Source organism: Canis lupus, chromosome 36 (assembly GCF_003254725.2).
Source record: "Canis lupus dingo isolate Sandy chromosome 36, ASM325472v2, whole genome shotgun sequence".
Lineage (NCBI taxonomy): Eukaryota > Metazoa > Chordata > Mammalia > Carnivora > Canidae > Canis > Canis lupus.
In genome coordinates this window covers 5850465-5870751 of record NC_064278.1, presented here as the reverse complement: position 1 = coordinate 5870751, position 20287 = coordinate 5850465, and the positions used below count along the sequence as shown (strand labels likewise).

Genomic DNA, 20287 nt, shown 5'->3' with positions numbered 1-20287 from the left:
CTATACTTCATCGTACTGCTTTGCTTTAATTACTAATGACACCATTTTGAACTATACCAGTAAATATGTTTTTGGGTTTGTTTGGTTTTTTTTAGAAACAATGAAGTTGTGGTAATGGGAAATAGTTAAGCTAGTAAACCTTGGCTGAGACAAATGTGGGGGAAGGGGGAGTAGGAGGGTGTGATGGGGGGCATATGTGTGTGTTTTCTGGAAAGATTTATTGAGCTAACTAAACCAGTGAGGTTCATTGGTATTTACAAATGGTTCATTAGTGACTATCTGAACACAAGGTGAATTCACATTAAATGATAAGACTGCCTAATAATTAGTGTGTGCCACTCTTTGGAATTTGTAATTAGAGAAAAGAGACAAAATGAAAGGAAATAGATAAAAGAATAGTTGTTATAAAATTAAAATCCTTTAAAGCCAATTCTGTTTCTTTGTGAAGCAAACAAGTCAAAGAGGACCAGAAGAATTGAAAATGTACTTCCTCTCTTAATTGGTAAATCAACTTCAGGCTACATTAGGATTTCTGGTTTTGTTCTAAAAACAGTGGACAATCCCTACTTGTTATTTATTTAACTTACTTACTTACTTATACTTACTTATTGAAAATCCCTAGTAGTTTTTTTTTTTTTTTCCCTAGTAGTTTTAAACTAAAGAGTGACATGACCAGGATTAAGTTCTAAAAAGAATTACCTGGGCACTAATTGACATTTCGCGCTGGATAATTCTTTGTTATGGGGGGATTGACCTATGCGTTATAGAATGTTTGGCAGAATCCTTGTACCCTACCCACCAACAGCAAAGCTCCCACCTTGAGCTGTGACAACCAAAAATGTCTCCAGACATTACTGAATACTCCCCTTTGAGGACCATTGGACTAAATCTAGAATGCCCGAGAATGTCATTTGACAACTATTTAGGAGTCTATTGGCTTTTACTATGTTCCATAAATATTTACTGGGGACCTTCTTTGTTGTGGTGTTCAAAGAAGAGCAACACTTAGCCTCTCTGCTTTTTAAGATGACCGTGGGGAAGGGTTGGGGGTTGACAAATATAGAAATTAAAGGATGAGGAAAGATGTCATTCCAAAGGAGGATAGGGAAGGATGCTCTCTCAAGTGTAGGCTTCCACACTAGCTTAGAATTATCTTGTAACTGAGTTTTCTCAGAGGCAAAATCTTGAGATCTAACCTATCAATGACTAGGTTTCCCTGTGGTCATTGAGAAAAATATTCCACATGGAACATCCTTTGCATACAGTCTCTCCTGACTTCTCCTAATCCACTATAGCCTTTCTTTTCTATCTCTCCCTCTCCTCTGACTCCACCTGGCCTTATTGATATGTTTAAATTTAACTGAGCTTTGGTGGGGAGGGGGGGTCACGTCTAAACCCCACCTGACCTGTCCAGTCGTTACTGTTCCATTTCTCACCGCATAATGACTAACCCTGCTATGCCACAGACATTATTTTCTCATGAGTAACAATCAGCTTTCACTGCCAAATTCCACAGCCTTCTTTTTGTGTTCCATTACTGGCCTCCCTCCCTTCTGTTTCTCCTTCTTAGGTTTCCTTGGCTCTCCCTTGTTTCTCTTCCAGTTGGGCTCATTTTTTTCTTTTCTGGCTTTTCCTCATTGACTTACAAACCACATCGCTAACTAAAGTAATCAGTGAATTTAAATACCTGATGTGGTTGGATTCCCCAGTATTCCTCTCTCACTTAAAGTGAGGAAGTGTATTTGTAAATAAAATCGAACTAAACTATTAATTTCTACCTACAGAATTTTTAACAGTTGAATCTACCACTATACACTTTGCAATCAGGTGGGCTCCTTTTTAAAGAGAATATTATTTTTCACTGAGCAGAAGACATTGTTCTGATATCCTGCATAACAAAACACATCCTTGCTTCAGTTCCTGCCTGATACAAATGCATGCAAGATAATGACTTGCCCTAAAAGCTGGTCCTCTGTTTTACTTTCATACTTTTGGAGCAGCTCAAAGAAAAAATTAGTCATTTATGCTTCAGAAAATTATAAAGAATTCTAAAGGTTGATCCTCAGTGTCTTTGGGAGGTTTTTAATTCATTTTGAAAAATATGGAAATGAATGGGTTTTTTTTGGACATTTTTTAAAAGTGCCTTTTGATGAAAATCCCCAAAGACCCTAGTGATTGGAAGAACTGGACATCCGCTCAAGATTTCTGTGTTGAAGAAGGCGGGACTCTAGTTGCCATTGAAAATGAGGTGGAGCAAGGTAGAGTACTCAACATTTCAATCAGCCAAAAATAACCATTCTTATTCAAATATTTATTACAATGTTCCCCCCAAATACTAACATTTCTAAACCCACATTTTAAGTATTATGTTTCTGATGACACATAAAATTTCAGTTTGACCTACAAGGTTTATATCATGACATCTGTAAAAGTTAGTGCATTGCATTGCTTATAAACTGCTGATTTTTGTAGTCTTGTCTCCCTAGTAGTAGTGGAAAAAATAACATATTTATGATCTTTATTTCAACATGACTAAAACAATCGTGGAGGTAAATTCTTTTATAATTGCATGGTTATCAGTTTTAGATCCCTTTAGATTTACCTGTACACTTGTATCTGATATTTAGGCAGTTGTATACTTCAGTTTAAGTATAGGAGATAAATCCTCTTTTGTTTAGAAAGGCATTGAATGAACACTGGAAATTGCTTTGTTAATGATATGACGAAATCCCAGGTTTAGCCAGCTAATGTCTGTCAATTTATACTGAAACAAAAGTGAAAGAGACTGCATTACCTTAATAAGAACAAAGTAACAAATTCCTACAATTGATAGATAATTAAGTTTTGCTGTCATTTAAATAAAATCATAGCTATAAATAGAATTTGATGATTACCCAAATGGTTTATATGGTATTAAATTTAATAATATATTCCTATTTTTCAGCTTTCATTACTATGAATCTTTTTGGCCAGACCACTAATGTGTGGATAGGGTTACAAAATGATAATTATGAAAAATGGCTAAATGGAAAGCCTTTGGCATACTCTAACTGGTCTCCATTTGATGTAATAAATGTAAGTTTTCAGATTTATTTTTTAGAAATCATTTTAGCAAGAGATCCTATTTAATACTTACTTATTAAACTGTTTTTTGCTCCGTATACTTTATAAGCATAAATTTTTATTAGTCTGTTATTAATATACTAATTTTCAATAATGTAACTACATATCATTTTCATGTGTTCCATTAATGTAATTACTATCACAACAAGTATTTATTTTGTAGGTTATGAAGTGATCTGTGAACAGGTTTATTAAATGCAAATACAGGAATAATAGTGTTTGAATTTTTTAAATTGTCCTTAATAAAAATGTCAGTGTTATAATAATGCTATATGTTACCCTTTTTTAAAAAAACATGTATCTTTTTAAAGATTCCAAGTCATAACACCACTGAAGTTCAAAAACATATTCCTCTCTGTGCTTTGCTATCAAGTAATCCTAATTTTCATTTCACTGGAAAATGGTATTTTGAAGACTGTGGAAAAGAAGGTCATGGGTTTGTTTGTGAAAAAATGCAGGGTAAGAAATATTTGCTTTTTTATTCCTTTCATCTCTATGCCCCACTCTTCTCTTCCATATTTGTTTTACACACTTTGTGACTGTCATTTTCATAGCTAGGAGTGCCAGGTACTTGCTTTTTTGAGTTTTACATATATTTACTCACTTAATCTCCACGACCCGAGATTTACGCCTTTTAGTGGGGTTCTAAAGACTACAGAGACTAGTGGGGTTCTAAAGATTACAGAGACCGCTTGAGAAATAACCACATTTATGCATCCATTTTGGGCATGTCAAATGGCTTTACTGCTTTGTTCTGGGTTTATGAGTGTATTCAGGTAATGAAAAAGACTTTAAGAAAATGGTATAAAGAGTCAAATAAATAAACTAATATTTCCTACTTTCTTGGAAACATAAAAATGTGGCTGTGGCTAAATATGGCATGTAGCATGTTTCTAGAGCTGATGATCAGAACCCCGAGTGACTTTTGGTATGAAATACAAAAGCCATACTCTTATACATGGTCAGGGGTTGATAATCAGGTTAAATGTATTGCAAATGACCTTGAGTAATAAAACTAAAAACAGCTCATATCTCATGCTTTCACCAAGTGCAAGGCTTCCCTGTACCATGCTACCTTAGAACACCACAGTTTGTTTCTGGAGCTGGGTAAGACTCTGCGTAGCCTATTGTATATATACTTAGTGGAATATGAATTTTACCTCTTAGCATTGCATGCATGTGAACTCTCTAATGCACTAATCACCATCCCCAGAAACGGAGTTCCACAGAAGCCCTATTTCCTAATTCACAGTTACAACTTAAACATAATACTAGGAACTGAAAGAAGATACCTAGTTATAGCAATAGTATTATGAGAAGAGCAGAGTCTTGTAGGGAAAGAAATATCAATATACCATGAACTTACACACTTATGATATACCTGGCACTGTGCCTTGGCTTCATAAGCAATAAGGCATAAAAGCTTCCCAACAATGCTAGGAAGTAGGTAAAAGTCTTCCCATTTTACGGATAAGAACCTTGAGGCTTAGGAAAAGTAAATAATATATTCAAAGTCTCTCAGTTAAAGACAATGATCTATTTTATGACCTTGATGTTGATCTCTTCTTTAAATATACTACTCTCTGACCATTTTCTCTTCGATAATTTTGGGACTAACAATGTATATGTTCTTTTGGACATAGTATAAAGTAGCTGTGGTTGAGAGCATAGGCACTGGAGTTCACGCCCCACCTGGGTTCCTTCCCCACCTCTGTAAATAACTATCAGTGAAGTTTCTTATCTTCTACAAACTTGATTTCCACGTCTGTCAAGTGGGATAATTACTATCTCACAGACTCTATGTATATACGATGCTTAGCAAGTTGCCAGCATATTAACAAAAGATAGTTTCTACTATTATTTCCAAAAAATATTATTCAACTACATAAATTCTTTTTTTAAAAAAATATTTTATTTATTTATTTATTCATGAGAGACACACAGAGAGAGAGAGAGAGAGAGAGAGAGAGGCAGAGACACAGGCAGAGGGAGGAACAGGCTCAATGCAGGGAGCCTGATGTGGGACTTGATCCCCAGGACTCCAGGATCACGCCCTGGGCTGAAGGCAGGCACTAAACCACTGAGCCACCCAGGGATCCCCATAACTACATAAATTCTTGTAGCCTATAGTTAAGTGCTCCAATTCTGATCCACTTCTTTATTTGCCATATAAATATGTGCTTACATTGGACTTAGAGCCTAAAGTCTAACGCCTGAAAGCTAAGATTTCTAAGTAGCAGGGATACAAGGACAAAGTCAAGACCCCCAATTTGGGACTTGTTTTCAAACATATCTTTCTTTTTCAGGTCAGTGGGTGGCAAAATCATGTTGCTCAAAGTCACTTATGCTTAAGTTTGATGGAATCAATTACACGTGGAGAATTTTATATGTTGAAAATACAGATATATAATGTAATGGGGAAAATAGTTAAATTGGTATTTAGGCCACATATATGAAAATATCAGTTAATTTAATTTACTAATTATTATTTTTAAAAATCTACTATGGTATTGTACTGGGTTTTGAAAAAAAATAACCTTAGGCTTGGTACACAGGCTGGCAAACAGACCTCTAATAAAGAATAAACAGGTATAAAAGTGTACTCCACCACAATTTAGTTGGTAAATAGGTTAATTTCACTTTGGTTTTACAATATGCACTACTATTATTTTGAGGTCACATTTTCAGGTAAAAGTCAAATTCCCATTTTGCCATTTTTACTTGGCATAAAGAACTTACATTTACTGAGCACCTGCTATGTTCCAAGGCACTATGTTCCAAGTACTGAGTTTCAGTAAGTACCCTATGTGGTTATCTCTGAATTCTACACACACCTTACTAAGGAAGGCCTTACTCATCTCTTACAGAACATAAATTTGAGGTTTGGAGGGATTATTTATATTTCCAAGGTGATTTAGCCTTATATAGTCAGGACTGGGATTGATTCCCAAGTCTTCTGACCTACCCACACCTCATCATGCTCAAGTGTAATACATTCCAAATGTAATAAAACCAACAAACAAGGAAATACCTCAGACACTTTGGATCAAACAGTTCAGAAATACTTACCTTGTTTTTCTGTTTTAGGTTTCCTAAATTTAGCCTATCCTAATACATACTATAGTTAGAACAAAAAGGCAAGTGCACATATTAAAGAGGAAATGTCTTGGATGTAAAAACACGGGCTTGGCTGTCATATAATCTGTCACTCATGAGAAAGAAAGCACCAGTGATCATGTCTGGGAAAATCTTGCCTTTTAATTTGTAAATCTTGACTCAGACAGGTGACATATTAATAGTAAGTCATTAAGGAACTGTGTGTATTTTAATTTTTTATTAATGTAATCTTTAAACTTTTTAGAATTTATACATGTAAACATTAAACATGATAGCAACTATCATGCAATCTCAGATGTAATAAAGGGTGGCATCTGAGAATATGCGCTTGTAAAATTATGTTTGCAACACAGTATATAACCACATAATATATGTCAATATTCCTTAGTATTAAGATCACCCAGAGCTGAGTGTGTTAGGCTGGGTGTAGCTAGTGGAATAAAATCCGCCTAAGGAGATCAGTTCCATCAAAAAGCGGTCAGTTTAAAAAGGTGCAGTCAAAAATAGAAAATCTGGAAATGGTTAGCTATATGTGTATACTTTTAAAAACACTCATGCATTAAAAATTTCCTAAGTGTTCTCATTCTTTAGCATCACCTATGCTTTCAGGTATTATCCTCATTTCAAAATAGTTCTGGGAAGGAAAACTCTGATGCTAACCACAGTAGGGATCATTATGACAGGGATCCAGGCTAAGCTTTGCCTCCTCCTTTCTCAATCAGATGCTAAAAATAATTTTTTAAAATTAATTTTTGTTGTTCTTGTTCTAGATACCTCAGGACACACTGTAAATACATCTGATATGTATCCAGTCCCTGATACCTTGGAATATGGAAACAGAACTTATAAAATAATTAATGCAAATATGACTTGGTATACAGCAATAAAAACCTGCCTAATGCACGGAGCAGAACTGGCCAGCATTACAGATCAGTATCACCAGTCCTTCCTCACGGTTATCCTCAACCGGCTAGGACATGCCCACTGGATTGGACTGTTCACTGCAGATGTAGGTATCTTAAATCCCTTGGAACTTCCCTGAATAAGTAAATTTCAAATCTGCCTCCTTAGTGGTATGGCCAGTGAGTTAACACAAAAAAATTCCCAGAAATAATAGTAAATGTAACATTTAAGTAATTGGTTTATAGAATAACTACTGACCGACCTCATGAAGAGCCTATGACTACAAATTAAAGGCATACACCTTTTAAGAGAATACATCCCCTTGCCTAATTTCTGAGAATTAATGCCCTTCAAAGGTTCTCTGAAAATTTCTGAGTATCTGCCTCATGTGGGCAATGGAACACATCTTAAACTCAAGCACCTGCATTTGAGTAATTCGTTGCATTTAAGAAATCCCCAAGAGAAGTGGATCGTACTTCCTGCCTAGAAATGTGGTTATTATTTTTTTTACTTTTATTTATTTATTCATGAGAGACAGAGAGAGACAGAGGCATAGGCAGAGAGAGAAGCAGGCTCCCTGCGAGGAGCCCGATGTGGGACTCGATCCAGGGACTCCAGGATCACTCCCTGGGCTGAAGGCAGACGCTCAACCACTGAGCCACCCAGGTGTACCGAAATGCGGTTATTAATTCAGTTCCTCCTTGGAATTTAACACATGGGTTTTCTGTCTTGGGATGTATTTTGGAGAGAAAGATTTTTTTTTAATTTTCTCTTTTTTTAAATAACAGTATTATACGCTCAAAGTAGTGAAAAGTAAAATCTATTCTACCCCAACCTCTGGTTCTACTCCCCAAAGATAATCACTGTAAACAGTTTCTGGTGCATCATTTAGAAATTTTCTAGATATGCACATATATAAACATAATGCATATGTTTATTTTTTTAAGTACAAATGAAGTCACATTACATGTGCTGTCCTTAAATTTGCTTTTTGTTTAACATACCTTATACAGCTTTCCATGTCAGCACATAAAAATCTAACACATTCTTTGGGACAGCACCACATGGGATATACCATTACCATTCTCTCCTGAATAGAAATTTGGGCTCTTCCCAGTTTTTCACAACTACAAGTAATACAAACAAACAACTTTGTGCAAGTTGAATAAATTCCTAGAAATGAAATTGCTAAGCACGCTTTAAATTTTTAAGAAATAGTGCCATAATGCCTGCCAAAAGTTTGTACTGATTTACATGCCAACAACTATGATAACATGTTGTTTTTTTTTTCACATCCTTATCAATACTAGGTTTTATCAAAATTTAATCTTGCCATTGGGATATGGGAGAGAATGGTATTTTATAGTTGTTTATTGTATTTTTGCATATCAGAATGTTTTAACTTGCTGTAGTCAATTTTGCATTATGGCCTCTGGATTTTGTATAGTACTTGAAAAGATTTTCTCCACACCGAGAGGATAAGATATTTAGCCAAGTTTTCTTTAGCACTTTTATGTTTTCAATTTTATGTGTGAATCTTTGATCAATCTGAAATTTGTTTTGGTGTAAAGAACAAGATATTGATCAACTTTTCTCTGATCTCTTACTGGGAATTATAGTGGCAAGCAACCAAGGATTCCCAAAAACTAAAAAAAGATACCGTTGTGATAGATATTTCTTTTTGTCAGGCCATATTCACAAGCTGTCCTAGACCCTCCCCCTGAAAAATAAGTCTAGATGTGGAAATATAAATGTATGTGTCAAGTAAGGGCTGCTCAAACAGCATTGGGTAATGCCACCAGCAGTCCTAGCAAGGAAATAATGGCCCAATTTCCCTCCACAGAATGGTCTTAATTTTGACTGGTCAGATGGAACCAAATCTTCCTTCACTTTTTGGAAAGATGATGAGTCCTCCATCTTGGGTGACTGTGTTTTTGCTGACACCAGTGGACGCTGGAGCAGCACAGCCTGCGAGTCATTTCTGCAAGGAGCAATTTGTCATGTACCTTCTGGTAGGTTCCATTCTATTCAACCCAACAAATATGTACTGGAAGCCTACTGTGTGCAAAGCACTGTGCTAAGCAGGAGCTATGAGTAAGAGTAATAAGAAGTATCTGCCCCCAAGAAGCCTCTGGTTTGGTATGTGATGTTCAGACAAATGAGCTATTATACCAGGCAGGGCTACCAACTGATGGAAAAGTAGCAAGTGTCATGGGGGTTAGCAAGAAAGAGAACACATCATTTCCACTTGAGCATAAGTAGAAAGACTTCTTGAAGGACATGACTGTGGAGACTTGCCTTGAAGAATAGATGGGATATAGTCAACTGTGATGGGACATGGGGAGGCATTCTGAGCAGAAAAGTTTGTACAAAGACATGAAAGGAAAAAAGGATTGGACATGTATAAAGCAAAGCTCATGTTGAGATTTGCCTGCATGGCAGGGTACCAGTAAAGAGGTGGGAAATTAGGCTAGAAACCTACATTAAGAGCATGTATGAAGGAAAAACTAATTCTTCTAAAACACCATAAAAGTTATCCTTCCCTTTTCAATAGCATTGCATTTACTGAGTGCTTAAGAAGTGTCAGATACTCGTTCATTTAAATTTATTGTGTAGGGGCACAGTCAGTAGAGCATACAACTCTTAATCTCAAAGTCAGGAGTTTAAATCCCATGTTGGAAGCAGAGATTACTTAGAAGAAAAAAATTTAGGGGCACCTAAGTGGCTCAGTTGGTTATGCATCTGCCTTTTGTTCAGGTCATGATCTCACAGTCCCAGGATCTAGCCTCACATCAGGCTCCCTGCTCAGTGGGGAATCTGCTTCTCCCTCTCCCTCTGCCCCTCTCCACTGCTCATGCTCTATCTCGCTCTCTCATTCTCTCTCAGATAATTAAATCTTTAAAAAAAATTTTAATAAACTTCTCATGTAAGAAAGATGTTGTTAGCTGTCTTTTTATAGATAAAGAAACCGAAGTGTGAGGAAGATAGGTAACATGTCTACAGCCATACATACATAGGATCTCAGCATGGATTTGACTCTCATGCTTGACCTTTAAAGCAAAGTCCACCTAAAATTTCCCTTAGTTATATATTATATTATGTTATGCTATGTTACTTTACTGAATGCATGTTTTTCTCTCATAGGTTGATTGGCAAGTAAGGATTTACTAAAACTATAATATACAGCACTGCACAGAACACATTTTGTACATTTGGAAGTGCCTCTTGCCTACTTCATTCAGCTTCCAGTATTTCCACAAATCACATCCCCAAATTTTTCCACCCTTTAGGATACCAATTACAAACATAAAAGACAGCTACCCTCACCCAAGCAGCACCCAAACTAAACCTAAGAAGCAGTGCATTAATATCTCCTGGTATGTTAGATAAAGATTATTTCTGCCAGAAAGTCTACAAAACAATCTTGGTTTTATGATCATTTATAGTAAACCCACTCTTTCAGAGTATTATCATGAAAATCTCATTACACATATTTATCTTAGTCTGTCATAGAACTTAATGCAATGTATATCTTAATAAATGAACCCAGTCACCATCCTAAAATCATAACTGATTTTTGTTCATAGAAACAAAACAATTTGGACATCCAGAGTTGTGCTCAGAAACATCAATTCCCTGGATAAAATTCAAAAGTAATTGCTACAGTTTTTCTACAGTCCTAGACAGTATGAGTTTTGAGGCTGCTCATGAATTTTGCAAAAAAGAAGGTAATTCTTTTTGTGATGGTAAAATGCTTTCAATGCGTTCCTTCTTGACATTTCAGTAAACAATGTGGTTTTCTTCATTTGTCTGATTATTTAGTGGCTTTAGGAGTAACAAAAAAATTGAAAAAATATTCAATATAATATTGCTTGTTTGGGGTTGGTTTATCTATGAAATTCGATGTCCAGGATAGAATATGAAAACCTAAGATGATGTCTCAGAATACTACACTTTCCCAAGAAAATGTTCCTTTTGAATGCATTTGAATATAAATTTTTAAAGTTCCCTAAAATGAATATTCTATATGCTTGGACTTCTTAAGTACAACCTTGTATCTTTTAATAAATGTGGTATAACTTTTAAATTTTTAATAAAAAATCATTTAATTTACAGTAGAAATTTTCACTCTGCAAAGACTGAGCTTTACAAATTTTGGTATAGGAGACATTTTTTAAATTGTATTTCACATAAACACAAATACTTGTTTATTTACTGCTTATCTCTTTTATAGGATCTAATCTTTTAACAATCAAGGATGAGGATGAAAATTCATTTCTCCTAGAAGAGCTTTCTGCTTTTGGTTCTTCTGTCCAGATGATTTGGTTGAATGCTCAGTTTGATGGTGACAGTAAGTAAGATTTGGGTAGAGAAGAGGAAAGGGCATAAATAAATACATGGTGGTCAAGGTTGATGAAAAAGGCATCTGCAAACCAGAAGGCTCTTCTTGGATACATTTGCTGTGAAAAAACAGCATGAATCCTAAAGCCATTTCTTCCAAAGACAATATTGCTAACACTTTTCTATACCCTTGTGTCCTTTGAAATAATCTCAGAATACCAAAAATGAAAACAAGCAAACAACAAGCTTATCTTACTCTCACATCATGAAGATTCTTGGATGGAAATTTGTGTTCACAGACTTAGTCATAGACAACAAAACCCTATTTATTTAAAATACTCAGATTATTCCTCAATGTTATAAAAGCACAAGAGAATTATAGAAATGTTTCGATGATATATTGTGCTGTCAGAATTATTTGCTTTTCATAAAAACCAGAGTTTGTGATCAAATGACAGCATGTTATTCTTCCATGTAATTGATGGTTATTGAAAGTATTTATAAGGAAAATTCTCTTAATTGGTACGGAGAACTTATTATAGGGATATACCAAGGTGGAGGGTGGGTCCACTCTAATAAGGAGTGTTTCAATCACAGACATTGTTTAAAATTTCTAGCCCATTGTGATATAAAAGGTGACTGACTTTTAGTCACTTTTATTGTTGGTTTTAAATACTTGCCGACAATGTCCCCCTATTATTGCTTGCACATGGATGGGCTCTATAATTGCCTCCGCCTCTCAGTACACCAGTGGCTTGCTTTTTAAAGAAATTAGCTGTAAAGTTATTTTAGAAAGTGAGCCATTTTGCAATAATACAGATGTTAGGACTTAAAATGATTCCTTTAAATTGATTATAATGATAGGGAATATTTCAAAATTCAAACTGTTACATTAAGGAAGATGGTATTCTAAATGAACTAAATCAGAAAAATATATCTATAATAAACAGAGAGCCATTCACAGGGCAAGTTTACTAATACCCACCTTTTGATGTTGTATTCATGACTGTACCCCCTGAATTGCATGCATCAGATAAGAAGACAGCCTCATTGAATTCAGGAGCTGCCTTTTATGGTTCATTCCAGTCTTAGTATATTTGATAATTACACATATAATTCATAGTAAGTCAGCATTTTTCCACAGGTAAAACCATAAAGTGGTTTGATGGAACTCCCACAGACCAGTCAAACTGGGGCATTCGGAAGCCAGAGATGGACCATGTCAAACCCCATCTGTGTATTGCCCTGAGGATCTCAGAAGGAGTGTGGCAGTTATCCCCATGTCAAGAAAAAAAAGGATTTATATGCAAAATGGAAGCAGGTGGGTAAAGCCAGAGGGTAATTCTTCATTTTGATTCTACCCTGACTAATGTTGACCCACCTTTAACATTTATAGCTTTGAAAATTCAAGTATTCAGGGAGTATTCTGATAAATTCTAACATTATCATCTTGTTCAACATCAAACAAGTCAGAGGACATTTCAGCTCTTTCTTTCTCTGATATGAAGAAAAAATCATTATAAAGCCTATGACTTTCCTGTGTCATCCTAGCTGTTAATGGGCAAAAAAGCAGTTTAACCTAAAAAAAAAAAAAAAAAAAAAAAAATGGAAGTAGCGATGTTACCCAGCAACCCTTATACTGGCAACTGCTACTCAGAAATTTTAAGGTTCATCTTTGGTCCCAGGAAATATAATCTAGGCCTAGGTATTCTTGCTTGATAACTGGATGAGATTCTCTGTTGCTAGCCATTATATTATAAAAGTCATACTTTAACTTCATCTTGAACTGCATGCTTTGTGGTGATAAAAAGAAATAATAATTTTAGAAATTTAAGCCAGAAAAATTTTAGTCAGCTGCAAACAATACAGAAATTTCTAAGATAGGATGTTAGCAATGATCATTAACTGGAAATGTGTTTTTAATAATAATCACAACATTTCTAGATGCCAGTATTGCAGAGAAGGAGGAAGTGGTGTGGCCTCCACTGCTGGTGAAGGCTTCTGAGAGGAGATAAGGTTTTGGAATCCCAAAAGATAAGGAGAATAGAGAAGGGAAGGCATATGAGACAAAAATCCAGTATGACTACAGGCAGCAACTGAGAATAGCTTAGATGAGAGTGAAGGATTCACATTAGGTGGTGATGGGAATAAAATTGGACTGTAATGTAGGATCCATTCGCAGAGAGTACCAGTCTAAAGAGCTGAACTTCATGGTGAAGAAGACAAAGAACCCCTATGTGCTCTATAAACACCTGCAGGGGAATCACACTAATCCAAGGGAGGCAGTTGTAATTTGAGTGATGGAGCTAGGAACTAGGAACATGAGGAAGAGTAGAAATAGGAAAAGAGAATCAGCAGGCTTTGGTGATCCAATTACACACTGGGTAGGAATGAAGGAGAAAAACCTGATAGGTGTCATCACCAACATTCAAGCTCCCAATAGTGTGGATAGCAGTCCTGTGTGGAAAACATGACTAAGCCTAATAAGTAGTGTACCCAAGTGATCAATAGCATTTCATTTCAAAAACAAATCAGAAATACCTCATATGTGTATGGGACTTTAAAGCTTCCTATAATATAGAGGGCACCTCTTTCATCACTCACAGCAACTTCCAAAAGCAATGCAGCAGTATTCCCATTTTACAGATGAGAAAAGCATTTGTCCAAACTGAGGCCACATCAAGAACCATGCCCCAAATTGTCTGGCTCTATATGCTTCTTGTGTATCTGCCCACTGCATGCATCCAGACAATAAATATTCTTTTAATAGTCTCTCTTTAAAAAGTATCTTCACACACACATAATATATAGTCCCATGTTTAAGTGTGCAAGAGTGAAAGGGCATAAGTACTACACTGAGGCACTTCCTCCACTCCCAAACTCTTTACTGATCTTCCTCTGAGTCATTCTCTACATATTTTTCTGGATCTTTACTGATCTAGGTCAAAAATAGCAGATTTCAAATTTTGAGTTAGAATCTACTTGAAAGAGATACATTTCTATAGTAGAAAGTCCTCAAACAGGAACCCTCCAATTTTTTGAATGGAGGAGCTATTATTCATTTCCCAAGATTCTTGAGATTGCAAAGTTGAGAAGGTGCTGATTTTAAAATCCCCGCATGGAGTAAAGAGATTATCATTGCTGGACAAACTCCATCTCAGAGCTTAACAAAACTTAGTTCCGTGCAGGCAGGGACTATATTTTATTCATATTTTTATTGCAGCACAGTGCTGAGACCGGATGGAAATTTTTCAGCTTAAAAAAAAAGCAGTGTATGTGTTTGTGAGCAACAATAACGATTACAATAAATCAGGGGTCAGCAAAATTTTCTTGTAAAGGACCAGACAGTAAATATTTTAGGACTTTGGGAACCATATAGTCTCTGTCACGCTGCCATTGTGGCATGAAAGCAGCCACAGACAATACATAAACAGATGAGTGTGGCTGAATTCCAGTAAAACAGTGGTTATAAAAACAGGCACCAGATCTGATCCATGAGCCATAGTTTGCTGAGCCCTGCTCTAAATAATAACATAATTTTGCTGAATTAAAAGAAAATTTTCATCGCAGTTTTTTTTTTTTTTTTTTTGAATTTGGTTTTAGGTCTTCATGCAGTAAAGGAGCACTCAGGAAAAGGTAGGTTTGAACAGTAGAAAACATTTTGATTTCTCTTAGAAATAATAAAATAGAAAGTAGCTATGTAACAATATCTATCTTAACTTGTTGTCATTGAGCTTTTCCTTTTTTTCACCTTCTTTTAGGACCAAGTCATAGTATGGTGCCTCTTGCAGTAGCACTGACATTGATAGTAATCCTGGCACTTTCCACCCTTTCCTTCTGCATATACAAGCACAATAGAGGTATCTTCAGTAGACTTGCACCGTTCGGGAATCCTTACTACCCCACAAACAACTTCAGTACAGTACATTTGGAAGAAAATATTCTCATTTCTGACCTTGAGAAGAATGATCCATAACAATGAACTCAGAGAATGCCACTGCCATAAAGATAAGTAAAGACTTAAGTGGAGTCTCCCCTGCATTTTCCTTTACAGACTAGATGCCACTATAATGTGAATTGTATTATTTTAATTATTCTTAAACTGATTACTGGTTTTGAACAGTAACCAAATCATAGAGGTGTTGATTTATTCATTTCCCCAAACTGTGATCTATTCTTAAAATGGGGAAATTATACAATGGTTACTAGTCAGAAAACAAGAACTAGTAAAGGTAACTCCCTATTGAAGACTCTTGAACTAATGTGAATAATAGGTTTTGTATTAATATATTTCTACTGAAATTTTAAAAGATTTTTCAAACTAATCTGAAACTATTCAGACATTTGCCCACACTTAATCCATTAAAAAAGGGAGAAAGCAAAACAAACTTTTAAACTCTATACTTGTATGCAAGATGAAAAGTTAAAGACTTCTGAGAGGTTTCTTGTTTGTTTTTTAATTCAATCATTTTAAAAACAGAGTTTAGGAAACTAATTTCTAAGCTGAAAACTCACACATTCCAGGCTCTAAACTAATATTTAAGCTGATATTTATTTTTATTAGTTCTGACTTCTGAAATTAAAAAAGAAAAATTACCTGTCTTTATGTAGGAAAGATCTTGGTTAGTACACTTGCATAAGCAACCACGTAATATGGCCTAAAACCTTCAATGACTAAATAATGACTATGTTTGATATTTTAAAATATAGATAAGCTTAAAAGAATTCATTAAAGTCGTACTATTGTTAAAATTCATGGCCTTTCTTAAAACTAAAGGTATAAAGTAATATATAACTCTCCTGACAACTAAAAGATATAAAATTTAATTTGAATTTAAAAGGGAAAAAATGAAGATCTGAACTACAGTACCATTAGGACCACACTAGAGGATATATGGAGAAGTAGTAAATAAATGACTCTCCAGTCATAACCTAGATACCTTTGCTATATAAATGAGTTTATATGGGGTATTCTATTTAATAAACTGTCGTTCTTAAGAACTATCTCTGTGTCAGACTAGTTAATGCAGTTGGTAAATATGAATAATAGCATGACACTGTCCATAAATTAAATACTGCATATTTGACTTTCTTTCACGAATTTCTTATATGGAAAAGTGACTTTATAATCAACATTTTAAAGTTTACTCATTACATAAATATTCATTGTGCTTGCTTTGGCAGCACGTTTACATAAATGTTCATTGTATTCCTATTAAGAACCAAGTGCTGTTCTAGAAACTGGGTGTATTGAGGTGAGGAAATTAATGAGAACTCTTGTTTTTATGTCACTTATTTTCTAATGAGAGAAAAGTGAGAGCAATCCAGTAAAGATATTCATAAGTAGAAAACACCAGGTGGTTATGAAAATTAAGCAAGGTCTTGTGATAGAGAGGAACCAGGGGAATCTCCAGGCCTCCCTAGTGTGTGCATTATTACATCCATCTGCCTTGAAATTAGTGGCCACTAGTCACAAGGTGGAGCTCTGGGAGAAAGTATGAGTGAATTTCTAAGTGGAAAGCCATCATCATTAGAAATAGAATTTGATGAGCATGGAGTCCTTGTAGCTTGAAACAGTTAATACAGCTTCTAAAAGAGGCTCCTTGCTACTGCTGTGTAGCTTCCACACTAGGATGATCTACTTCCACAATTTTTTTTTTAGTTTTGATATTTCATTTTTTAAAAGATATTATATTATGCAGCAGTTGTATATTTATAACTCACAAGAATAATTGGCTTGAACTAACCGGGTATAAAAGCCCAATTTAACAATCTGTCAAGTGAAATTAAAGTTCTGTTCTTTTTAGTGTACCTGGTAAAAACTGCTAATCAATTATCCTTCTAGTCAAAGTATATTGAAGTGGAATAGTCACACATAACAATTTGACCAAGTCTGTCATTAATAAAGTGGTTTTGCAGAAAGAAACTGCACTGTTTGTCAATGCTCTGTACTTTGCTATTTAGTATTGAACTATATCTCTGGGGAATCTGTCCCCATGGACAAGATCATGCACTCCTTCTCATTATTTAAATTTAAGAAATAGAAAGTACTGAAATATTATGTTTTATTTATATATGTGCACTTCAAAAAGCTTTTTCCACATCTATTTTTAATCTGAACTAGATTCCATAGCTATAGCATGAAAAGCAAAAAGGCATCAGAGTCACAAACTCATTCACACATAATTAATGTGCCCCTTTCCAAAAAATCAATTATTATCCCTGACTCTGAGTAATGGAAAATCTTGGATTTTATTTATTTTATTTTTTTTAAATCTTGGATTTTACAATTAAAAGTATCTTGAGCTCTTCCAATTCCAACAGTCTTCTTTCAGTTTAAATGCTTCTCCAATAGAAAGTTCCTCTTCCTATCAAGGGTGGATTAGATGGTCTCTTTAGGTAAACAGTCTTTTGGAGTTTTCTTTTCCTCCTCAAAATGGTGTTGGATATATGAGAACTTGTGTCTTTGTAATACTGGGGGGAGAAAGTGATAAGTGACTGTAAATGTGTGTTATCTGTGTCCACTGAGGGTAGTTGTCTGGCCCTATTCCTGGGAACTCTGCTGGCCCTTAGGCTATAGGCTTGAAGCCTATAGTTGGTGAGAGTCTATTGTCTTTGATTTGCTCCATTCTGGCTCTCCCTGGTACTGCCTTATCCCCAATATATTGGCTATGACTCCCATTCAATTCTCTACCTGAACACTGCAGTTATACACAAGGCCACTTCACTTCTGCAATAGTGAGACCTATCTAGTACCATCAGTTACTCTACTAGGGAGTACTAAATCCTGTAGCAAACAGTCCCCAAATCTCAGTGGCTTAACACAGCAAAGGTTTATTTCTCATAGACAATGGGTTTGCAAAAGGACTTTGCATTCAAGGGTCCAGGCATCTTCTATATAGTAAGACCTCTAACTTATAGGGCCTTGGAGTCTTCCAATGGGTCTCCTACCTCTGCCTCACAGAAGTTAACTTGAAATCTATCTTTGATTAAGACTATTGATTATTGAAATACATTCTTTAAGTTAAGAGTCATCATACTAAGAACACATACTCTGAAGATACATAAAGATTTTCAAGGGACACAGAGACATGGATATTTTTAAGGAACTCAGTTTCCAGAAACTTTAACCTTCATATATATTCTTTCTTAGAAGTAACCTTCACGAGAACACATGTGAGATCAGAGTGTCATGATGATTCTTCTTTTCCACCTCTCTTGTACAAATGCCCATCACTACTGTAAACAAAAACAAATCATGGCTTTCACTCCAAATCTTGCTATGATGCTTTATCTTGGGAAAATTCTCCACCAAACAAAGGGAAAAAATTCAAAGTCATGATGTCAATGAAGATTCTTTTAATAAAGGAATTCTAAAACCAGTGTAGAGCCTGATGTCTTTCCCTATGTTCATAGATTTTTCTGTGAAGGATGAAGTGATGAGTGAGAAATTCCATGTTGGGCTATTCTAAGTTAATATGCATTAAACAGTGGAACAAAAAGAATGATAACTACTCTTATTTTAAGACTTTCTAGCTCATGCAGCCCCTAATTTTTTGTCAGAGAAGCTTTTTCTGTAGAGAAATTTCTGATGAAAGCAAAAGAAGTGTAGATATTGTTAAGAACCTGACATCTTACCTTATCCTGATGAAAAGCTTATGACAAAGCTCTGTGCTTAATCTGTCTTAGATTTCTAAGTGACGCTGAGTATTAACATGCTCATTAAACTGAAAAATGGGCAGCTCCAGTGGCACAGCAGTTTGGCGCCACCTTCAGCCCGGGGCGTGATCCTGGAGACCTGGGATCAAGTCCCACATCAGGCTCCCTGCATGGAGCCTGCTTCTCTCCCTCTCCCTCTGCTTGTGTCTCTGCCTCTCTCTCTCTCTCTGTCATGAATAAATAAATAAAAGCTTTTTAAAATTAATAAAAAATAAAATAAACTGAAAAATGGAATCAGATTTTTTTCTGAACATTTATTTGTCTTATTTGGCTCAGGGATTTGACAATGAAGATTGGCCTTACCTATTAAGTTTTATGATGAATATTTTTCATTAACTGAGTAAACTAAATTGGTAACTCTAGTGTTATGATTAAAGCACTTTTTAATATAAAGATATTTTAATAGAAAAATAGTATTGACAAAACTATAATGATATTATCAATCTATCATTTTTCCCAACCTAAATTTGTATATCAGATAGAACAAGAGGTGCCTATGAGTGAAAGAGTAACAGGTATAATTAATAGTCATTGGAAAAGTCTTCCTGAAGTCTGTTAATTTTACTTCTAGAAAATTGACAATGTGAATCACTCTAATGACTGGGTAACAAATCCTTTTGCAACTTGACTGTTTCCAGTTCTTAGCTTTAAGCAAAACTCAAAAGGACATAATCAAATTGTCCACTGACAAATGACAAAAGTGTTTTTAAATGTAGAATCACTGTGATTTGGGGCACAAATGAGAAAACAATTCAAATAATGAAATTATATCCCTATAACAAATCCCCTTTCATTCCTATCTATTTATTTACATGAAGAAAGTGTTTATATTAGCCAGGATAGGTTAGAGCATGCTGTGAAAACAAATAAATCTTCTAATGTTAATGGTTCAAAACAAAACTCAAAAATTAAATTTTTTGGTCATGCAAAGCCTACTATGGTTCCATAGTTTATGGTTCTCCAGGGAAGTTCACATCCAAGCAATAACTCATAGATCCAGTCTGCATGTTCCTACCTCAGGAATATGGGGCTTTCAGTGATACTATAACAGGAAAAAGTAGAGAAATCTTAAGTTTCTGGGTCC

At 35.2% G+C, this 20287-nt stretch overlaps 1 protein-coding gene across 1 annotated transcript in view; it reads left to right on the top strand.

The window, feature by feature from the left end:
* The window catches only part of PLA2R1 (phospholipase A2 receptor 1), a 113602-nt gene extending 96192 nt beyond the window's left edge, over positions 1–17410 (top strand). The window contains exons 21-30 of the mRNA XM_025471090.3: positions 2141–2258; positions 2945–3075; positions 3435–3582; positions 7011–7249; positions 8987–9155; positions 10731–10871; positions 11378–11494; positions 12629–12805; positions 15088–15120; positions 15246–17410. Coding sequence (XP_025326875.3) covers positions 2141–2258; positions 2945–3075; positions 3435–3582; positions 7011–7249; positions 8987–9155; positions 10731–10871; positions 11378–11494; positions 12629–12805; positions 15088–15120; positions 15246–15460 — 1488 coding nt within the window. The 3' untranslated portion in view covers positions 15461–17410. The remainder of the gene's footprint in view (positions 1–2140; positions 2259–2944; positions 3076–3434; positions 3583–7010; positions 7250–8986; positions 9156–10730; positions 10872–11377; positions 11495–12628; positions 12806–15087; positions 15121–15245) is intronic.
* Positions 17411–20287: the final 2877 nt, after the last annotated feature.